We start from the raw sequence: 18,049 nt of genomic DNA, 5'->3' as shown, positions 1-18,049 counted from the left end.
CTTGCACCCTTCTCCCCTCTGCCTTGCACCCTTCTCCCCTCTGCCTTGCACCCTTCTCCCCTCTGCCTTGCACCCTTCTCCTCTTGCCTTGCACCCTTCTCCCCATTCGCCTTGCACCCTTCTCTACCTTGCACCCTTCTCCCCTCTACCTTGCACCCTTCTCCCCTCTGCCTTGCACCCTCCTCTGCCTTGCACCCTTCTCCCCTCTACCTTGCACCCTTCTCCCCTCCACCTTGCATCCTTCTCTACCTAGCATCCTTCTCCCCTCTGCCTTGCACCCTTCTCCCCCTCCACCTTGCACCCTTCTCTACTTTGCACCCTTCTCCCCTCCACCTTGCACCCTTCTCTACCTTGCACCCTTCTCCACTCTGCCTTGCACCCTTCTCTACCTTGCACCCTTCTCCCCTCCGCCTTGCACCCTTCTCTACCTTGCACCCTTCTCTCGGCTTTGCACCCTTCTCCTCTCTGCCTTGCACCCGTCTCGTTTTTTATGTAAAGTAACGATCCCAGGCAAAATGTAGGAAAAGGCAATGTGGGCAAAATAAAACAAACTGTGCACTTAAGATAGCAAGAATATACAATTTAATAAATTCGATAAAAAATGATAAAAATACTTTGTCATGTATTAATTTAGAAAAACATAGAATTAAAAGATTCTTTAAGTCGATGATCAAATACAACAATCAACAATATTGATGGTGACCCAATTAATGTGGTGAGACAAGACCCAGGATTCTGATCCATAATCAGGGGGTCCTTGTTATTTTCAAGTGTTTGCACCCTTCTCGGCCACCCCCTTGCACCCTTCCCACTTAATGGAGGGGGCTGCCACCTGGAACAATTGCACAATTTCAAAAGCATGATGGTCTAGGGCCAGCCCTGACTGGGCCCACACCAGACGCACTGCCGATCCAGAGGGGAGAAAGGGGGGGGGCAAGAGGGGGGGGGGAGTGCCCCTCCCCCTTGCCCCACTCCCTGCAGACGCCCATGGTGGTGTGTTCTAACAAGAGTGCTTACCTGAGGGCACCATTTTGCTGCCTCATCTCTTCTCATATGAGCATTGCCCTGGAGAATGCAGGCTCTGGGGCCCCCAACCCATCCTTGTCCCTGTCCCTTCTCTTGTGGGGTGGGCTTTGCTTATGGAGAGGAGAGAGTAGGGGCCGGGCTCTAAGCTGCCTCAGAGGAGCAGTGGAGACTGCTGTCTCTGGGGCCCCCACCCTTGTCCCGGGCCTGGCTGAGGGGCCCGGGGCCCCTTTCATTAACTGAAGAGTGTGGGGTCCTCCGCACCGCGGGGGCTGCGGGGGTGTTTGTTCACCCCTGCCGCTAAGAGAAGAGCAAATGTGTGTGCTTTTTCTGCACTGTGAGTGCCATCTTTAAATAACTACATATTTGAGAACAATTCCTGTGGTGTAACATGAATCTGCATGTATAAAGAAGCCGAGTATTCTCATGACTTCAAAGGAATTGTTCTTTACACCATGTTTGAATTCTATTGAAATATGTCAGTAATTATCTGATGGGGCAGACAATATCTATTGGTCAGTCCATCAGTTGGAGCTATTGATACTGTCTGGTCAAAATTTACCTCATTAATACAAATTTAAAACTTAAATATAGCAACCAAAATATAAAAGGTGCCCAGTTTAAGCTTTGAAAAGTGTCTGCCAAACCAAATCTGGAATATTTTTGTTAGTGTTGTTTCACCAATTTGCACTAGAAACAAAAACATTTTTTGTTTAAATCAGAAAATTATGCAGGAGAAGGTGGGATATATCTCGTAGGGTTTTATAATCATACACATAAGAGCATTAACATGATAAAAAAAATAACTTGTAGTTGAAAAGAAGATCTTCTGTTTAGGGAAATGTGCTTATCTGGAAATTTGTCAATGTAGGCCTCAAATTCAAAATGCTTGCATCTATCTTTCATCACACGATCATCTTTTCATTTCTGTCTCACTGCACACAGACAATTCGTGCACCAGTAATCTTGTAAACAATTTCTCGGGATTAATGTCGCTTTCCCAGGTACAGACTGATGTTTCTATAGAATGGGGGTTGGGAGCACACTGACTCACATACCAGAACAGTTCGCCCCTTTGCATCCTGGTAAATGCAGTACACAGTCCATGCTTACTTTAAAATTAGCTGGAGTTTTTCACCAAAGTTGGTGCAGACATTGCTGTATATCTCTAGACACGTGTTTCTGTGTTTAAACATTTATCAGAAAAGAGCAGCAGTATTAGAGAGCAAAGAAAAAATCTTCTAGGGTTGCTAGAAATGCTGCCAAGTTCTTCTCAGGTCACAGTACCATGTTTGCAATATAAAAGAAGCCCAATTCTATGGGTGCAAGGCTTACTCTTCCTGTACTTTTAGAAGAGTCTCTATGTCGGTTTGATGTCTGATTTATGAATCTCTTTTAATTTGTTAGAGCTGAACTATATTTGGATCTGCTATTCTATTATTTGCATTTGATTCTGAGCATCATGCTATAGTTTAACAGATAGACTCCTAACCAGATAATTTTGCTTTCCATAATGTGTTGAATACTTTAATAAACCTTCATGGTTTTATTTTAAATTAGTGTCTCGTTTTCATTGTAAAGCGTAATGTACTTTACAGTTTGCTTTGAAATTTTAGTCAACCAGGTCCAGTCGAGAAGCTGCAAAATCCTTGGTGTATTAACATCGCTCTAGTGGCCCGGTTTATAATCCTCTTCATAATTCCAGCACACCAGTTAAATGGGCATCAAGCACAATTCAGCAGCTTCCCCTGGACACAGAAAATCCCCCTAGGCTATAGCTAAGGCAAACTGCTTTCAATTCAGACCTAATCTCAATGCATCTAGAGAGCGATAAATCAGATTTGCAATCCAGCTCTGGAGCACAACTTCTGCAGACATTAATTCAAGTCAAAGTCTGAGCAGACTTGTGTACGGTAAGATGCTTTCTAAATTGAGAAGAAAAAAAATCCCCTATCTAAACGTTCTCGGTTGGAACTGGTCTCTGTAGCACAAAGGTACAATTAGTCCTCCTGCAATCCCCGTGTGACGGCCCTACCCCTGACCCCTTACTCTCTTCATCCCAGTGATTGCTTAGTACCTTTCTTCAGTATTCAGAGGGTAAAAGAAGAAACATAAAACAGATGGCTGCTGTTGTGGTGCTAAGGTACTCGGAGGTTATCCCTTTCCCATAATACAGTGTGCTTTCCCCAACACGGGATTTAAAATGGTCCCTGACCATAAGCATTTAGAAACACTAGAGTAAAATAGAAGCCCTTTTTTTTCGCGGTATCCTTTCTATGTACCTTAAATGTCAGGGAAACTTCAACCCATTAGAAGGCTGGTGAAGAAGCAAAGCGATGAAATAATTTTTTTAAGTACCATAAATTGTTGATCTTTTTTTTCCAAGTACCAGAAGTGGAATGTTCGAGGGCCCTCAAGGAACTCGCCATAAGTCAAGAGTGCCCTTTATTCAGGCTCTGAAAAAATCTTGCTTGCCAGGGCTCAAAAGGTTTGCATAAAGAAGGATGACTCAGGTAGACCAGTAGGACTAGGGAAGACAAGGCTGGGGGAAAGAGAGGTGGTTTGTAAAACATTTTTTGTCTTTCCATTAGGAAGGACCAGAGGCGGAATTTTCTATCCCAATGCCCCTTTGCTGGATATGCCGCTCTTTCATTGGACGCCTGGAGTCTGCTATTCCCAAGGTGATGTGATACTACACAGTCACTGCAGATCATGTGCCTGATGCAGTCACAAAAAGAATATTGCTCCACTTTTGTTTTTCTTACCCATTGAGTATCTTGCTTTGGAATAAATCTTCATGTGAGAACACTAACTGGAAAAACGAATATTAAGTTTCCCTGATGAAAACAACTCTCCATAGTGCTAGCATGTCCCTTCCTAGCTACATAAATCCTACTTTAAGAATATTTGCAATACCAAGATTTGGGCATAGTATGTCCATCCCCTCAAACAAAATTTCAATTAGAACACTGTTATTGATGCAAACACCTCTCATTGAAAACCTCTGTCTGTCCTGTGCATCTGAAGTGCTCCCTCTTTGATGTGATCTTCTAATCCCACAGGCTGCTATTGCCAAGTCAGCCTCACAGCTCTGCCTACTGCTGCCAGCAAAAGTTGCCGGAGTGTGCCAATGCACGGTTGAGAAATACACCATTATAATTATCGACTTGATTCTGGGGAAACTGGGACCTCGGCTCATCTGTGGACTTGTGGACATGTGTGCTATGGAAGAGAACAGCAGCCCAGGTAAGACTGCGTCATTTTAAAATATCGAATAGCCCTGCAATCTAATGACCCTCATATGTCTACACAGGTGTTTCGCTGTTAGTATATATACAAAAGAATGGCTCCATGCTAGATTTCCAATGTCTTTTCTTGCAGTGAAGAGGTCCCATGATTGGCTTCCACTGGCATTCCCTGCAGTGGAGTGGGCCCAGTGTGCTAGTACACTGATTTCTCTCAGAGATGAAGGTCCACTCGCTTGGTGGACACTCGTTTCTCTTCTTTTTTATGTAGGGTTTCTGGTTGTCAGTTAAAACTGATAAAACACCTCCAAAGGGAATATTTCCTTGTTATGCTTGGATTCTCTAATACTATTGAGGTCATGTGCTTGGATTGAACAGTATAAAAGTTGCATCATAAATTGCCTCATTCCATTCCATCATTATTTGCCTCATATCTTCTGGTACAGAGAAGCTCCAATCTTAAACAAATCAATCTGTGAAATAAGGACGTGAGTTGTATGCCAACAATTAAGCACAGTACTGACATATATCTGGTGTTTCTGATTTTTCCATTCAGAGGGAAAGTCGCCCAGGAAGGACTGCCCTTTTACAGCAAGAACAAGACTGGTTTGCTTGTGAATGGTCATAATCTCTAATGGTAGCGATAAGCTACACAAAATTGAAAGAAGGGAAACCAGCGCAATAGCCAGTGGTCCAGACTGAGTCAAGCATTGCCATCCAGTCATTCATGCTGCCTAAACACTAATATACAAGTCAATATTTACCATCAGAATTTGGAGTCAGTGGGTTAAGTTAAGAGCTTGCTCTTTTATTTCAACTAAAAGGAGATAGCCTTTCTTGATTTTATTTTTCAATGTCAGTGTCCTAGCTCTAATACTCTATTATTTAAGTTTAACTGCAGCAGACCACATCCGATACAGGTTTGTGCTAATATTCAAATTAATACATTTAGTTCTGGCATTCACATAAAAACCCTCCAATATTTGAAGTTAAATGATTTACTGTGATTTCTATCCATTAATTTCTGCTACTCCGATGCGCCTATGAGCTTGATTCATTGTTTAGGTCTAGCCCAATTTCCATTTCAATTCAGCTCTGAGGGGCTAGCTTATAACATTTTCACTGAGTCAGTGTTTTATTTGAACTGGATCCAGTTAACTTAAATAATTTCCAATCACTTAATTGCTATTGTAGATCAATAGCAAGCTTTTACCTAAAATACTGGAACTAATCCATATTGTTTTTGATTGCATCTGCTAGCACAAATAAAGTAGTTAACATGGCAAGCTTTATTTTAATTACATTAAGTCAGCCTCTGTATCATTAATCTAAAAGAACATAGTGACCACTGAGGTTTTCCAATGAGCAACACCAAGTCGGCTACAGGAGATTGTCTGCAGCTAACCTATATGCTACCTGTTGTACAGGCCAGCCAAAATAGTATAGTATACACTTATTTGCATCAATTAGTCAGAAATAAACTAGTTTATTATGATCTGAGGATACCTTTTGATTTTATAGCTCAGACACAGCTAGTTCAAAATCACTGCAGAACTAATCTTTGATTATTTGAGTGTCAACAGCGTAACTGTAATATTGTACTTAACTTGTGTGATATTTTACTTCAGTAGCAAAGGGATAGCTTGTATATTGCTGTTAAGATTTGCATTATTCAACTACAAAGTTCCAGGTCATATGCTGGACATTAAGCAGTGAGTTTGTGAAGCCCTTTTCAAAACAGATGAATAAAGAATCCACAAGAGATGTTTTGTAAGAAACATTGACTTTCTGTCGAACATGCAAACCCATTACAGAAGTTACTACTTGTGTAACGATATATCTGTAAGAGACATTAGTTAGTGATAGATTCCTTACCTTAGAATATCCCCAGGCATCAGACTGGATCCGGAAATTTTTACGTAGCAATACCCCTGCGCGTCGGTAAGCGTCGTCTGCGGCTTCGCGTCCGTCATCGGCATCGTTAGCGCCGGAATGACGTCGTCGGAGTACTTAGACGCCGCCCATGCGCGCTGACGTCAGTTCTGATACACAGCTTTTCCGCGCCAGATACGCAGAGCCATGATAGCACCAACACTGGTGCCATGACACTAGGGCCCTGAAAGGGGATGACCTAAACCCTAGATATCGGTTCGCAGAACGGGGAGGATGGGTGGGTCGGTAAGGAATCTATCACTAACTAATGTCTCTTTCAGATATATCGTTACATAAGAAGTAACTTGTGCATCTGAAAGAGACACGTTAGTGATCGATTCCTTACCTTAGAATAGATACCCCGGCAAAACCAACCCCGGTGGTGGGTCTGCGAACCAATAATCACACCAAAAAGTCCTGGAGGACGGAACGGCCAAAGAAGCCATCCCTCTGGCAAAACCAACCCCGGTGGTGGGTCTGCAAACCAATAATCACACCAGAAAGTCCTGGAGGACGGAACGGCCAAAGAAGCCATCCCTCTGGACTTGACTGTCCAGGCAGTTGTCTTGCGAACGTGTGCAGCGAGGCCCACGTAGCTGCCTGGCAAATGTCCTGTAAGGGTACTCCTCGGCCCAAGGCAGTTGTTGTTGCCATGGCCCGAGTGGAATGAGCCCGCAATCCAGCAGGGGGCTCCTTTTTGGCCATGGAGTAACATGCCTGAATACACAAGATGATCCATCGCGAAATGGCCCTCTTGTGTACCGCCTTTCCCTTCTTCGCGCCCACGTAACCAACAAAGAGTTGGTCATCCACCCGGAACTGGCGTGTGCGATCTAGGTAATAAGAGAGCGCACATTTTGGGTCCAGACGGTGGAGCCTCTCTTCCTCTTTCGAGGGATGCGGAGGCGGAAAGAAGGTGGGCAAGGTAATGGACTGCCCGATGTGGAAGGCCGTGACAACCTTGGGCGGAAAGGAAGGTCTTGTCCGCAACACAACCTTGTCCGGATGAACAGGGAGGAAAGGTGGAGTAGAAGAAAGAGCCTGGAGCTTTATCACTCTCCTGGCAGAGGTGATGGCACCCAGGAAAGCAATCTTCAGGGTAGGAAGACGGAGAGGACAGTTATGGAGCGGCTCAAAGGGAGCACACATTAGATAAGTGAGTACAAGATTCAAGTCCCACTGGGGCATCACGAAGGGAACAGGAAGGAACATGTGTGTGATGCCAGGGAACAAGTGTGTGATGCCCTTCAGAAATCTATTTACAATGGGGGACTTGAATAAGGAAGGCTGATCAGGTAGCCGTAAGAAGGCGGAAAGAGCAGAAAGGTACCCCTTAACAGTGCCCAGAGCAGAGCCCTGCTGGGCAAGGGAAAGAAGGAAGAGTAGAACTTCAGAAAGGGGTGCAGAGAGAGGGTCCACAGCCTTTGCTGTGCACCATGCCACAAATCTGTTCCAACTGCAGGCGTATACCGACTTTGTGGTGGGACGCCTGGCTGCCAGAATGATATCACAGACTTCGGGAGGCAAGTCAAATGGCCTCAACTGCCGCCGCTCAATCTCCAAGCTTGTAGGTGGAGACTGGACAGGTTCGGGTGCAGGACGGTCCCCTGCTGCTGCGACAGAAGGTCCTCCCGAAGAGGCAGACGAATCGGGGGATCGACTGACATGTTGAGTAGCTCGGGATACCAGTATCTTCGTGCCCAATCCGGAGCCACCAGGATAACCTGGGCCCGGTCGCGCCTGATCTTCTTCAGCACTCTGGGCAGAAGTGGTATAGGCAGAAAGGCGTACAATAGACCGCAACTCCACTCGCGACGAAAAGCGCCGCCGAGCGAGTGCCGCCTTGGAAATTCCAACGCGCAGAACTGATGACATTGCGCGTTCTCTTCTGTGGCGAATAGATCTAACCAAGGATCTCCCCATTGCTGAAAGAGGCCTTGCGCCACGTCCGAGTTCAGACGCCATTCGTGATCCATCATGCACCGACGGCTGAGTTCGTCCGCCCTGGCATTCAGAGAGCCTGCCAGGTGTTGAACCACCAGGATCACGCCCTGATGTTCCAGCCACTGCCAGAGGCGCAGAGCCTCCCCCCGCCTTGTTTGTTGCAGTACCACATGGCGGTGGTGTTGTCCGTGAACACCTGCACTACACTCCCCCGGACAGAGGGGAGGAATGACTTCAGTGCTAGACTAATCGCCCGCAGCTCTAAAAGGTTGATATGGAGCCGGGACTCCGCCGGAGACCAGAGGCCTCTGATCTCCGCCTCTCCCATGTGGCCTCCCCAGCCCTGGAGGGACGCGTCCGTCACAACCACGTGCTCCGGGTGGGGTAGGGAGAGGGATCTGCCACTGATCCAGTCACGGTCCATGAGCCACCACTGCAGTTGCCTCGCAGTGCCCTCCAAGATCAAGACATGATCGGACAGGTTGCCCTGATGCTGGGCCCACTGAAACTTCAGGTCCCACTGCAGAGCCCGCATCCGCCACCTGGCGTGATGCACCAGAAGGATGCAGGAGGTCATCAGCCCCAGAAGCCGCAGGGTAAACCTGACCGAGACTCGGGATAACGGCTGAAAGATGGGAATCAGAGCCTGTATATCCCGAACCCGCTATTCGGGAGGGTAAACCCGAAACTGCGCCGAGTCGAGAACCGCTCCGATGAAGAGGAGCTTCTGAGAGGGACACAGGTGCGACTTCGGCACATTGATGGAGAACCCCAGCAAATGCAGGAGGTCGGCCGTAGTCTGGAGGTGGCTGACAACTGTCTGGGGCGAGCCAGCCTTCAACAACCAGTCGTCTAGGAAGGGAAGACTGACACCCCTAACTTGCGCAGATGAGCTGCGACCACCTTCGTGAACATCCGTGGGGCGCTGCTAAGGCCGAAGGGGAGCACGGTAAACTGAAAGTGCTCTTGGCCTACCGTGAACCGCCGGTGGGCTGGCAGGACGGGGATGTGGAAATAAGCGTCCTGCAAGTCCAACGCTACCAGCCAGTCTTCCGGGTCCAGGGCAGCTAGGTCTTGAGCCAAAGTCAGCATCTTGAACTTCTCCTTCCGGAGGAAGACGTTGACGTTCCGCAGGTCCAAGATAGGGCGTAGGCCCCCTTTGCCCTTCTTGGGTACCAGAAAGTAGTGGGAGTAACATCCACACCCTACTTCTGGCCCAGGAACGCGCTCGATGGCCCCCTTGGCCAAGAGGGCCGTGACTTCCTCTTGCAGAAGTTGCAAGTGATCCCACGACACGCGGTGGAACTGCGGTGGCTTGGATGGAGGGGTCGCCTCGAAGGGGAGGGAGTAGCCCCTTCGGACGATCTGCAGCACCCACCTGTCCGACGTGATAGTGCGCCAGTGGGAGAGGTGATGGCGAACCCTGCCTCCCACAGCCGTCACATGGGCCTGAAAACTCGGAAGGTTTTAAGGCGGGTGCTGTGGAGGGAGGTGTGGACTGGCCTCGCCGTTGTCCCGACCGCCGCTACAGCAGTTTCCACGGCCGCCACCACGCTGTTGAACATTTTGCGGCGTGTGGCTGGCAACACGTGTGGGGGCGCCCCTTCCGTGGACACGAAAGGAGCGAAAGGCACCCATTTGCTGGCGTGGGGCCGAGAGGCCCAAGGACTTGGCCGTAGCCCTGGAGTCCTTAAAACGTTCCAGCGCATGGTCTGCCTTGTCGCCGAAGAGGCGGCGGCCATCGAACGGCATGTCCAGAAGTGTGGCCTGGACATCGGCCGAGAAGTTGGCGGACCTCAACCAGGCGTGGCGTTGAACCGCCACCGTCGTTGCCATTGCCCTGCCCAGTGAGTCCATTGTATCCAGCCCACGCCGGACGCCGGATGCCGCTGCATCTCGGCCCTCCGCAAGGGTTTGGGCGAGTTTAGCCCGGACCTCCTTCGGACATTGTGGCAGCACGTCCGCAACCGCGTCCCACAGAGTGTGGGTGTAGCGGCCCAAGAGACAGACTAAGTTTACAGACGAGAACACCTTCTTCCCAAACTGTTCGTATCTCTTGGATTCCCGGTCGGGCGGGGCCGACGGGAATGCGGTCTGGGAATTGGAGGCCTGGATGACCAGGCTCTCGGGGGTGGGATGGGTGGACAAAAAGCATGGGTCGCCCGGGGCCGGGCGGTAGCGTCTGGCCACGTTCCTATCCACAGGCGGGCCTGTGGCGGGCTTGGACCAAGTGCCCACAAGAACGTCACATCAGGCCTCATTGAACGGCAGCAGGGACTCGCTGGAGCTTGACTGCGGTTTGAGGACCTCAGTGAGGAGGTTAATCCTCACGGCCGCGACGGGGAGCTCAAGGTGTAAGGCCTTGGCTGCCTTCGTCAACACTACACTATATGTAGACCCCTCCTCCGAAGCCACAGTCGGAGGGGAGGCAAATCCAGTGTCTGGCGATGTGTCAAGACCACTGGCCTCCCCAAGCTCATATGCCCAGTCCTGTTGAGACAGGCACTCCAGTGTCAGAGGGTCCTCAGACCCCTCCCAATCCTCCTAGTCAACCGTTACCTGTAAAACAGGATTAGTAGATGGGGTCTCCTCATGGAAATAAAAATCTCCAAAGGCCGTCGGAAGCGGCGCCAGAGTTGGACCGTAGGGAACATTGGGGATGGCGTTAACAGCGGGCGCCGGGGGCGACACCCGTGGGGCCGGCACCGGTGAGGTCGTGAGGTCGACCGCCGACGACCCGGATCCGGAAGCGGATCCAATGAGGTCCTGCAGCGCCGGGACCGAAGTCGCCGGCGGCGCCAGGGCCAAAGCACCCGACGGCGTCGGGGCCGAAGCACCCGACCCGCTAGGGCCTCCAGTCGGGACCGTTGGGCCCAAAGGCGCCACGGAACCCGACTGAGGAGGGAGGGACCTCATGGCCATGAGGTACCACTCTATCTCATCCGGCGTCGCGCCGTGCCCAGGGACCCAAGGGTGTGGGGCAGGCGGCAACGCTTGCGACTCCCGCAGAGCCGCGTGGGCGGTGTCGCCCGAGCCCCCGGCCGCATCGTGCGAGCGTCTGGGTGGGACGGAGGAACGATGACGTCTCTACGACCTCTCATGCCTCTTACTTGAGGACTTGGAGCCTGACGACCGGTGTCCACTCCCGGAGCTGCGATGACTCCGACCTCGCGACCTGTCCCTTGACCTCCCGTGGGACCTGGACCGGGACCTGGAGTGGCGCGGGGTAGACTGCCGGAGCTCGAGCCACTTGTGGGACCGCTCCCGCCTAGCCTTCGACGTCAGGGCCCGGCAGTCGGAGCAGGTGCGGTCGTCATGATCGAGGCCTAAGCACTTCAGGCACCGCCGATGGGGGTCCGTGACCGACATCAGTCAGTCGCACTTCGAGCAGGGTTTGAACCCGGGCATCCCTACCGGCACCGATAGAGTCGAAGACTCGAAGAAAAAGAATAATCAAAAAGATCAAAAGTTCAGTCAAAAAATGACTAGGGGTAGAGCTTCTCCGGATCTGCGCTAGCTGGCCCGGAAAAAAGAAGAACTGACGTCAGCGTGCATGGGCGGCGTCTAAGTACTCCGACGACATCATTCCGGCGCTAACGACGCCGACGACTGACGCGGAGCCGCAGATGACGCCTACCGACGCGCAGGGGTATTGCTACGCAAAAAATTCCGGATCCAGTCTGACGCCTGGGGATATTCTAAGGTAAGGAATCTATCACTAACGTGTCTCTTTCAGATGAAAATGTCAGAGAGAGAAGTGGAGACAAAAACATACACTTACAAGAAATAGTTTTTGATGTACTAGTTTGGCTGATAAAAAAAGTATGGCAAAAAACGAGCTATTATTAAGAATCATGGGTTTTAAATAAAATGTGATTAAAAAGGTCATTCAAGGGAAGGCAACCAAGATGGCAGTCAAACTAGTCATTACTAGGTGGCCCTCACGAGTCAAATGCAAAAGCATTGAAATGATTACATCAAGCTGCAGTTCCACGAGTCGTTACTAGGTGTCCCTCACGAGTCAAATGCAAACGCATTAAAACCCTTTCATGAAGCTGCAGTTCCACTAGTCGTTACTAGGTGTCCCTCATGAGTCAAATGCAAAAGCATTTGACTTGAGGGACACCTAGGAACGACTATTGAACTGCAGCTTGGTTTAATATTTTCAATGCTTTTGCATTTGACTTTTGAGGGACACCTAGTAACGACTTGTTGAACTGCAGCTCTTTATAGAATTATTTTGATATTGGATACTATAATATTAACTGCCCACTGCTAATCTCATCCCATAATGCTTTGCAGGACCTTTGGTTGGGATTGTATTTTTGCCCATAACTGCGCTTGGGGTGGTCCTAAGAGGATGGGAATACCACTGAATCGTTCAGCATGATATGCTCTTTGTGTTCAAGGCATCTGCTTGGTCCTCTGCTAGGTTAGAGGGGACCCCAAAATCATCACCTCTTGCCTGATATTTTTCATTTTCAAAGTTCACTTATGTGAATTGGTTATATGCTTTTTAGCATGTAAAGTTGGTTTAGCTAAGCATTTGTGGGTGCAGTTTACTAGCAGACTCCGCTATGTGGAAGAACAACGTTTTTGCCTGAATTCCATCTTTTAAATGCAATGCATAGTTAACAAATCTCTGCAAACTCAGCTAGCGGAGCGGAGTTCATTGCCCAGTCCTAGTGAGGAGACCTTGGACCGCGCAGAGCCACGTCTGTCAAAATGGCAGCCTGCTAATCACTGCGTCTGCTGTGGTGGTGCTAGAGGCTATGGAAAGCTGCTGGGAGGCACCTAAGCCACCAGGAGGGGCGCGTTGTGACGGCGTGGGGCAACAAACACAGTCTTGTGCTTGTCAAGGCTGTGGTGGGTGGGCTAATACATACATGCCTCCCACACCACCAAGCCATCGTCCTAGCCCACCCACAAGTCAGCCATGGGCCTTGGCTATGCAGCTTCTGCCCCACAGACACCACCCTCCACCGGCCCCCCTCCACACTCATGGAATGTAAACTGTGAAGCCCCTTAAGAGAGAGGATCCCAGGCCTGACAAGCCAAAGACCTAGCCCTGGCGACAATTGACAAATCATTTCCCAAGGGTAATAGTGCTAGCCTAAATACATTAGGAAATCTGTTTAAGTGCTTGGTATCATATCCTGCTATGGAGGAGGTCCCCATCTTATGCTTTAGTTTTAGTGCTTTGCTTGTGGTTTGTTATAATTAGTTTTTGGCTGACAGATGCTTCAAGGGTAGAAGTACGGGGCGGGGGAAAATTGGGTTTGTTGGGGGTAATGTTAGTTAACATTTGTACAGTTTCACCTTCCACAGGTTACAGAAACCACAACCGTACGCACTGCTTCATCAATCACAGTCCCACACAGACCAAACCACCGCTATAACACCAGAACCTCAACACATGTCCCCTGCCCTAGTTTCATACTGTCAGATTCACAGCACCCCATGAGAGACTTTAAGAATATGTCCTGGAATGTGAACGACACGCTGGACTGCATTAAACGATCTGTCATACTTCGCTATGCTAACAATTGCAGCCTGCTGTTCTCCTGCTGCAAGAAACCCACCTGGTGGGTGAGCAATGCCCTTTCCTTCAACGATACGAGTATGGCAGAGTTTATCACTCTGGGTTTTCTCAAGGATCCCGCGGTGTAGCTAATCTACTCCGTAGAGCCATTCCCCTTGCAGTGACAAATACATACACAGACTCCTATTGCAGATGGATTGTGGGTAAAGAGTCAGCTTGAAGTTAAGCAAAACATATTTTGTATCAATTTATGTACCAAAGCAGATTCTCTCTCGTACGTTGACATATGGGACATCTATCCTACTGAAAATCCCAGTGGATACTCCCGTCAAGCTTTAAAAAAAGACATCAGTTGATCTTGCCCACTGACTAGTGGTAGTGAGAGCCTCAGAGAGACAAATCTCACTGGAGGAGGCTCGGAAATATTGGAGGGAATCAGGAAATCAGGAAAGCTCCTCTATCAGCTGGTCACCAGAGAGGTTGCTTTCAGAGTTTTCCCCTGGCCTATGGATGCCAAAGGTTGGATCAAGGTTCGCACTTCCAACATAGTGCAAAGTATTTGCTGACCACTATAGGGACTGATATGAACCCAGACAAAGGCCCCCACGAGAAGTGGCACACCCATTGCTGGCCGAGATCCTGCTGCCCTCGATCCCCCAGTATATTGCTCGAGACCTTGACTAGCCAATCACAGTCAACAAAATAGAAGTAGTGCTATTAGATATGCCCCCAAGCAAATCACTGGGCCTGGATGGGTTCCCCGTCAAGTAATATCAGAAATTCTGCAATACGTCCCCCCACCTGCTTGCCCTGTAATATAACTTCTGGCTATGATAGTCACGCGTTTCGAACTCTTTGTTGATGATAGAGTTTTCATCAGGACCAGAATCTGTGGAGAAAGGAAGAATAACCTTTCTTTAGACTCAGTGTAATCTAATGTCTCTCTCTTGTTACTTGTGACTATCATAGCCAGAAGTTATATTAAATTATTGTGTATAAATTGGAAAATGTATATATGGCTCTGTGAATATTGTTATTCCAGTGTAAATATGTATGTGTGTCTGTGGTTGCTTTAGATATAAGGGTGACTGTGTTTTGAATGAATGTTGAATATAATAATTTTCTGTGGTTTGTTTATGTATATGTATTGTATATAAGGTCCTAGAATTGGTAACATTGGTGAAATCATTAACCAAAGCTGAAAAAAGAATTTGTTTAAAAAAATAAAAGATTGATTCTGTTCATATATGTGAGATGGTGACATCTTATTTGGTTCGGACGTTTTGGAACATTTTATGAAATTATTCACAGTATTGGCACTTCTTTTGTTATTTACTGTAAACTGAAGCAGCAGCAAGGGTGCCTCCGCCATCAGCTAGACAGAACCACAATTGTGGTTATCCAGATAACTGCTCAACCATTGGACAGATGCCTCTCACATAAACCCATTTCCCTTAACAATTCTGAGATGAAGGTGTTTTGCCATGGTCATGGCCACCTGGGCTGCGATAGACTTTGTCCCTTTTTATCCACCCCAAACAATGTGGCTTCATGCCGTCTCGCAACACCCACCACTGCATTAAGGAAGTACAAGTGGCCCTCTCCTAAGCGTATTGCATTCCGCATCCCTCTGTCCTGCCTAATAGACTATGAGAAGGCCTTTGACATGATTGATTGGTCTTACCTGAGCAGTGTCCTAGAATGAGCCAGGCTAGGGGCTTACTCTTGCAAGCACTCCAAGCTTTTATACTCACAACCATCTCCACAAGTCCAATAAATGGTTCACTCTCCTTCCCATTCCCTATGCGCAGAGGCACCCGGCAAGGCTGCCCTCTCTCCTTTCTCCTTTTCACCCTAGCAATTGAAGCCAAGGCACGGCTCATATGCGGAGACGCCCAAATGCAGGGGTGATCGTGAGATGATGGCCCGAGGATAGACTTGTGCAATACACAGACAATGTTCTGCTCTTTCTAACTAATCTACAGACTTCAGGCCCTCATTGCTCGGAACTACTTGACATATACGAGGATGCCACGGTATCACAGTGAATAAAACAAAATTCTGCTGGTCCCGATCAGAGATGACTCGAGTGTCTGCTCCTAGCATTCCACAATCCAAATACATCGCTTAACCTTCCAATATTTTTCTTTGCTACCAGAGCTCAAAATGAGCTTCAATTTGACACCTCACCTAAATGAAAAAATCTTCAGAAACAGGCGCGCTTCCTACTCCAGGGCCTGGATCAGGTGGCCTCTTCAAAATGATGATACAACCTTGCTTCCTCTACATATTACATGTCCCTCTCCCAATATCTAGCCAGCGGTTTAAAAACCATATTTCCACCATCTGTGGGTGGCTGGCCCCAGATTGCTTTTCTTTTCTGTTGGCAGTCCCCACATGACGGAGGACTGGGAAAGGGGTACACGCAATTTTACTTTATGGCCTCACAGGTGATCGTCATTATGGACTGGCTTAATCAGGAATGGGACCACCCAGCCTACCGCGCAGAGCTGGCCTTGCTGGGACTAGATAAAATAATGGGAATTGATGTGAAGTCACAATTCCTCAGTCCTTCCCAGAGATCCACTCAGGTGATCTTCCTGAACTGGAATGCGGCACTCGACGTCATGGGTTGGGATCGCAGGCTGCCGTAGCTACACCACACTGCGAGATTGGAGGAGTTCACAAAATGTGACAAGAAAGGAATCACCCAGTTTGGAGTCATCCGGTCGAGCAACCACATACAGCAGTTCAAGGAGACTCAAAAGCAGTATCAACTTCCCCATAACCAGTTCCATAAATACCTACATGTTTAACATGCACTTACAGCTAACATCCACCCGCAATACAGACATTGCTTACTTTAACCCTCTGAAGGCCAAGCTACTGCCCGGTCAGCTCACCAAGGGCACCATTTCACAAGTTTACCAATCCCTGATCATCAACACCTCGGACCAGTTCTCCAGATTAAAGCAGAGGTGGGCTGCGTGGGTCGGCGACCTGGAATACATAGGAAGGAGGGAGGCTAGGATGGCCCCCCAGGAACTTGCTATCTCTATGCACTTCAGGGTGATCCAGTGTAATTATCCTCACCTAATATATTTGGACTCCCTGTCCCGCCCCCTCCAGCTTCAATGAGCTGGTAAGATTCTCTGAGCTAACTGTTCCATTGTTCCTCTCTGGAGGCATGTGGTCTGGTCCTGTCCTGTGATTGTCCGGTACTACCAAGGAAAAACTTATCACAACTCCTCTTGTTATCGCTTACAAACAAGAAATACCCACATGCCACACACAAACAGCATCCAGGCAGGCAATACAATGTCAATCCTGCAAATTAATACCAAGTTGTGCATGCGGGATCGGAAACTTTTTCAGTAATTGTAATTAACTCATGGAAAACACTTAGCAAATTTGACTAACTTTTTCAGTGGAAAGTAACACAATGCCATTTTTTAGGTCAAACTTGATATTGAAAGAAACTGGACTGGGGATATATATCATCGTTCATAAAGTCATTGAGCATTTATTTAGTTATTTAGTAGTCGATGTATTTTGACAGAAAAATGCTGTAATTGGTAAAAGTTGCAGGGAACATAGAGCCCCAAACACTGGAACAACCATCTGGCCACTTCATGTCAGGACGGTCAAATGTTTCTGACTTTCATAACCTCCTGTACAAATGTCATCTGAAAATGAGAACCGTGCAACCCCATCTTGACCATCCTTAAAACCAGCTAAGAGAGCCCCAAGCCACGATAATTGTGAATTAAAATAAAATCCGGAAGTCCCTTATTGTAGCTTTAGAAATCACATTTTCTGAAGTAATACAATTAATAACTGATTTCCCACCAGCTGTAAGGCTCACTGCTACAGCATGAACCATAACCACCTGCTATCAGGCCAGCACCTGGCGCTCCACATGAATAACATGGAGGCAAGGGTGATCTTTCTGGATAGAAGGTATTTCTTTCACAATTGTAGCAAATGTTGCCTTAGCCCTCCCAGATAAGACAGCAGTCGTGTTATATTTGCACTCCCCGTCTGTGCTAACTGCTTGTTCAGCCCATCGAATAGGGGATTTTGAACAGCATCTTTCCAGCAGCGCTTCAGCAGGAAAGAAACAGTCTTATCAAAGCAGCCATCCTGAGTAAGATCAGTCAATTCTGTGGTCAATCTTCAGCTGCTAGGGATTTCTCTGATCGATCCATTTGCAACAATGGATAACAACCAATGCCCTCAGTTTGTGAAATGACGAGAATTCCCTAGGGATGCTGTTCACATGGACTGGTCCATATTCACAAAACTCTTCAAATAGGCAAGATCCCCAACAACTTGCAGAAGTTAGAAATGGCCCAATTCTGTC

General features: G+C 48.1%; 1 protein-coding gene across 1 annotated transcript in view; it reads left to right on the top strand.

The window, feature by feature from the left end:
- SFTPB (surfactant protein B) overlaps positions 1-18,049 on the top strand; it is a 98,443-nt gene that overhangs the window by 50,746 nt on the left and 29,648 nt on the right. Inside the window, exons 6-7 of the mRNA XM_086942479.1 lie at positions 3,615-3,704; positions 4,086-4,269. Of these exons, the coding sequence (XP_086798605.1) occupies positions 3,615-3,704; positions 4,086-4,269 (274 nt within the window). The remainder of the gene's footprint in view (positions 1-3,614; positions 3,705-4,085; positions 4,270-18,049) is intronic.

The sequence above is a fragment of the Lissotriton vulgaris genome, chromosome 11 (genome assembly GCF_964263255.1).
Source record: "Lissotriton vulgaris chromosome 11, aLisVul1.2, whole genome shotgun sequence".
NCBI classification, from domain to species: domain Eukaryota; kingdom Metazoa; phylum Chordata; class Amphibia; order Caudata; family Salamandridae; genus Lissotriton; species Lissotriton vulgaris.
The sequence above is the reverse complement of the archived record's forward strand: the minus strand, read 5'-3'. Positions and strand labels throughout refer to the sequence as shown.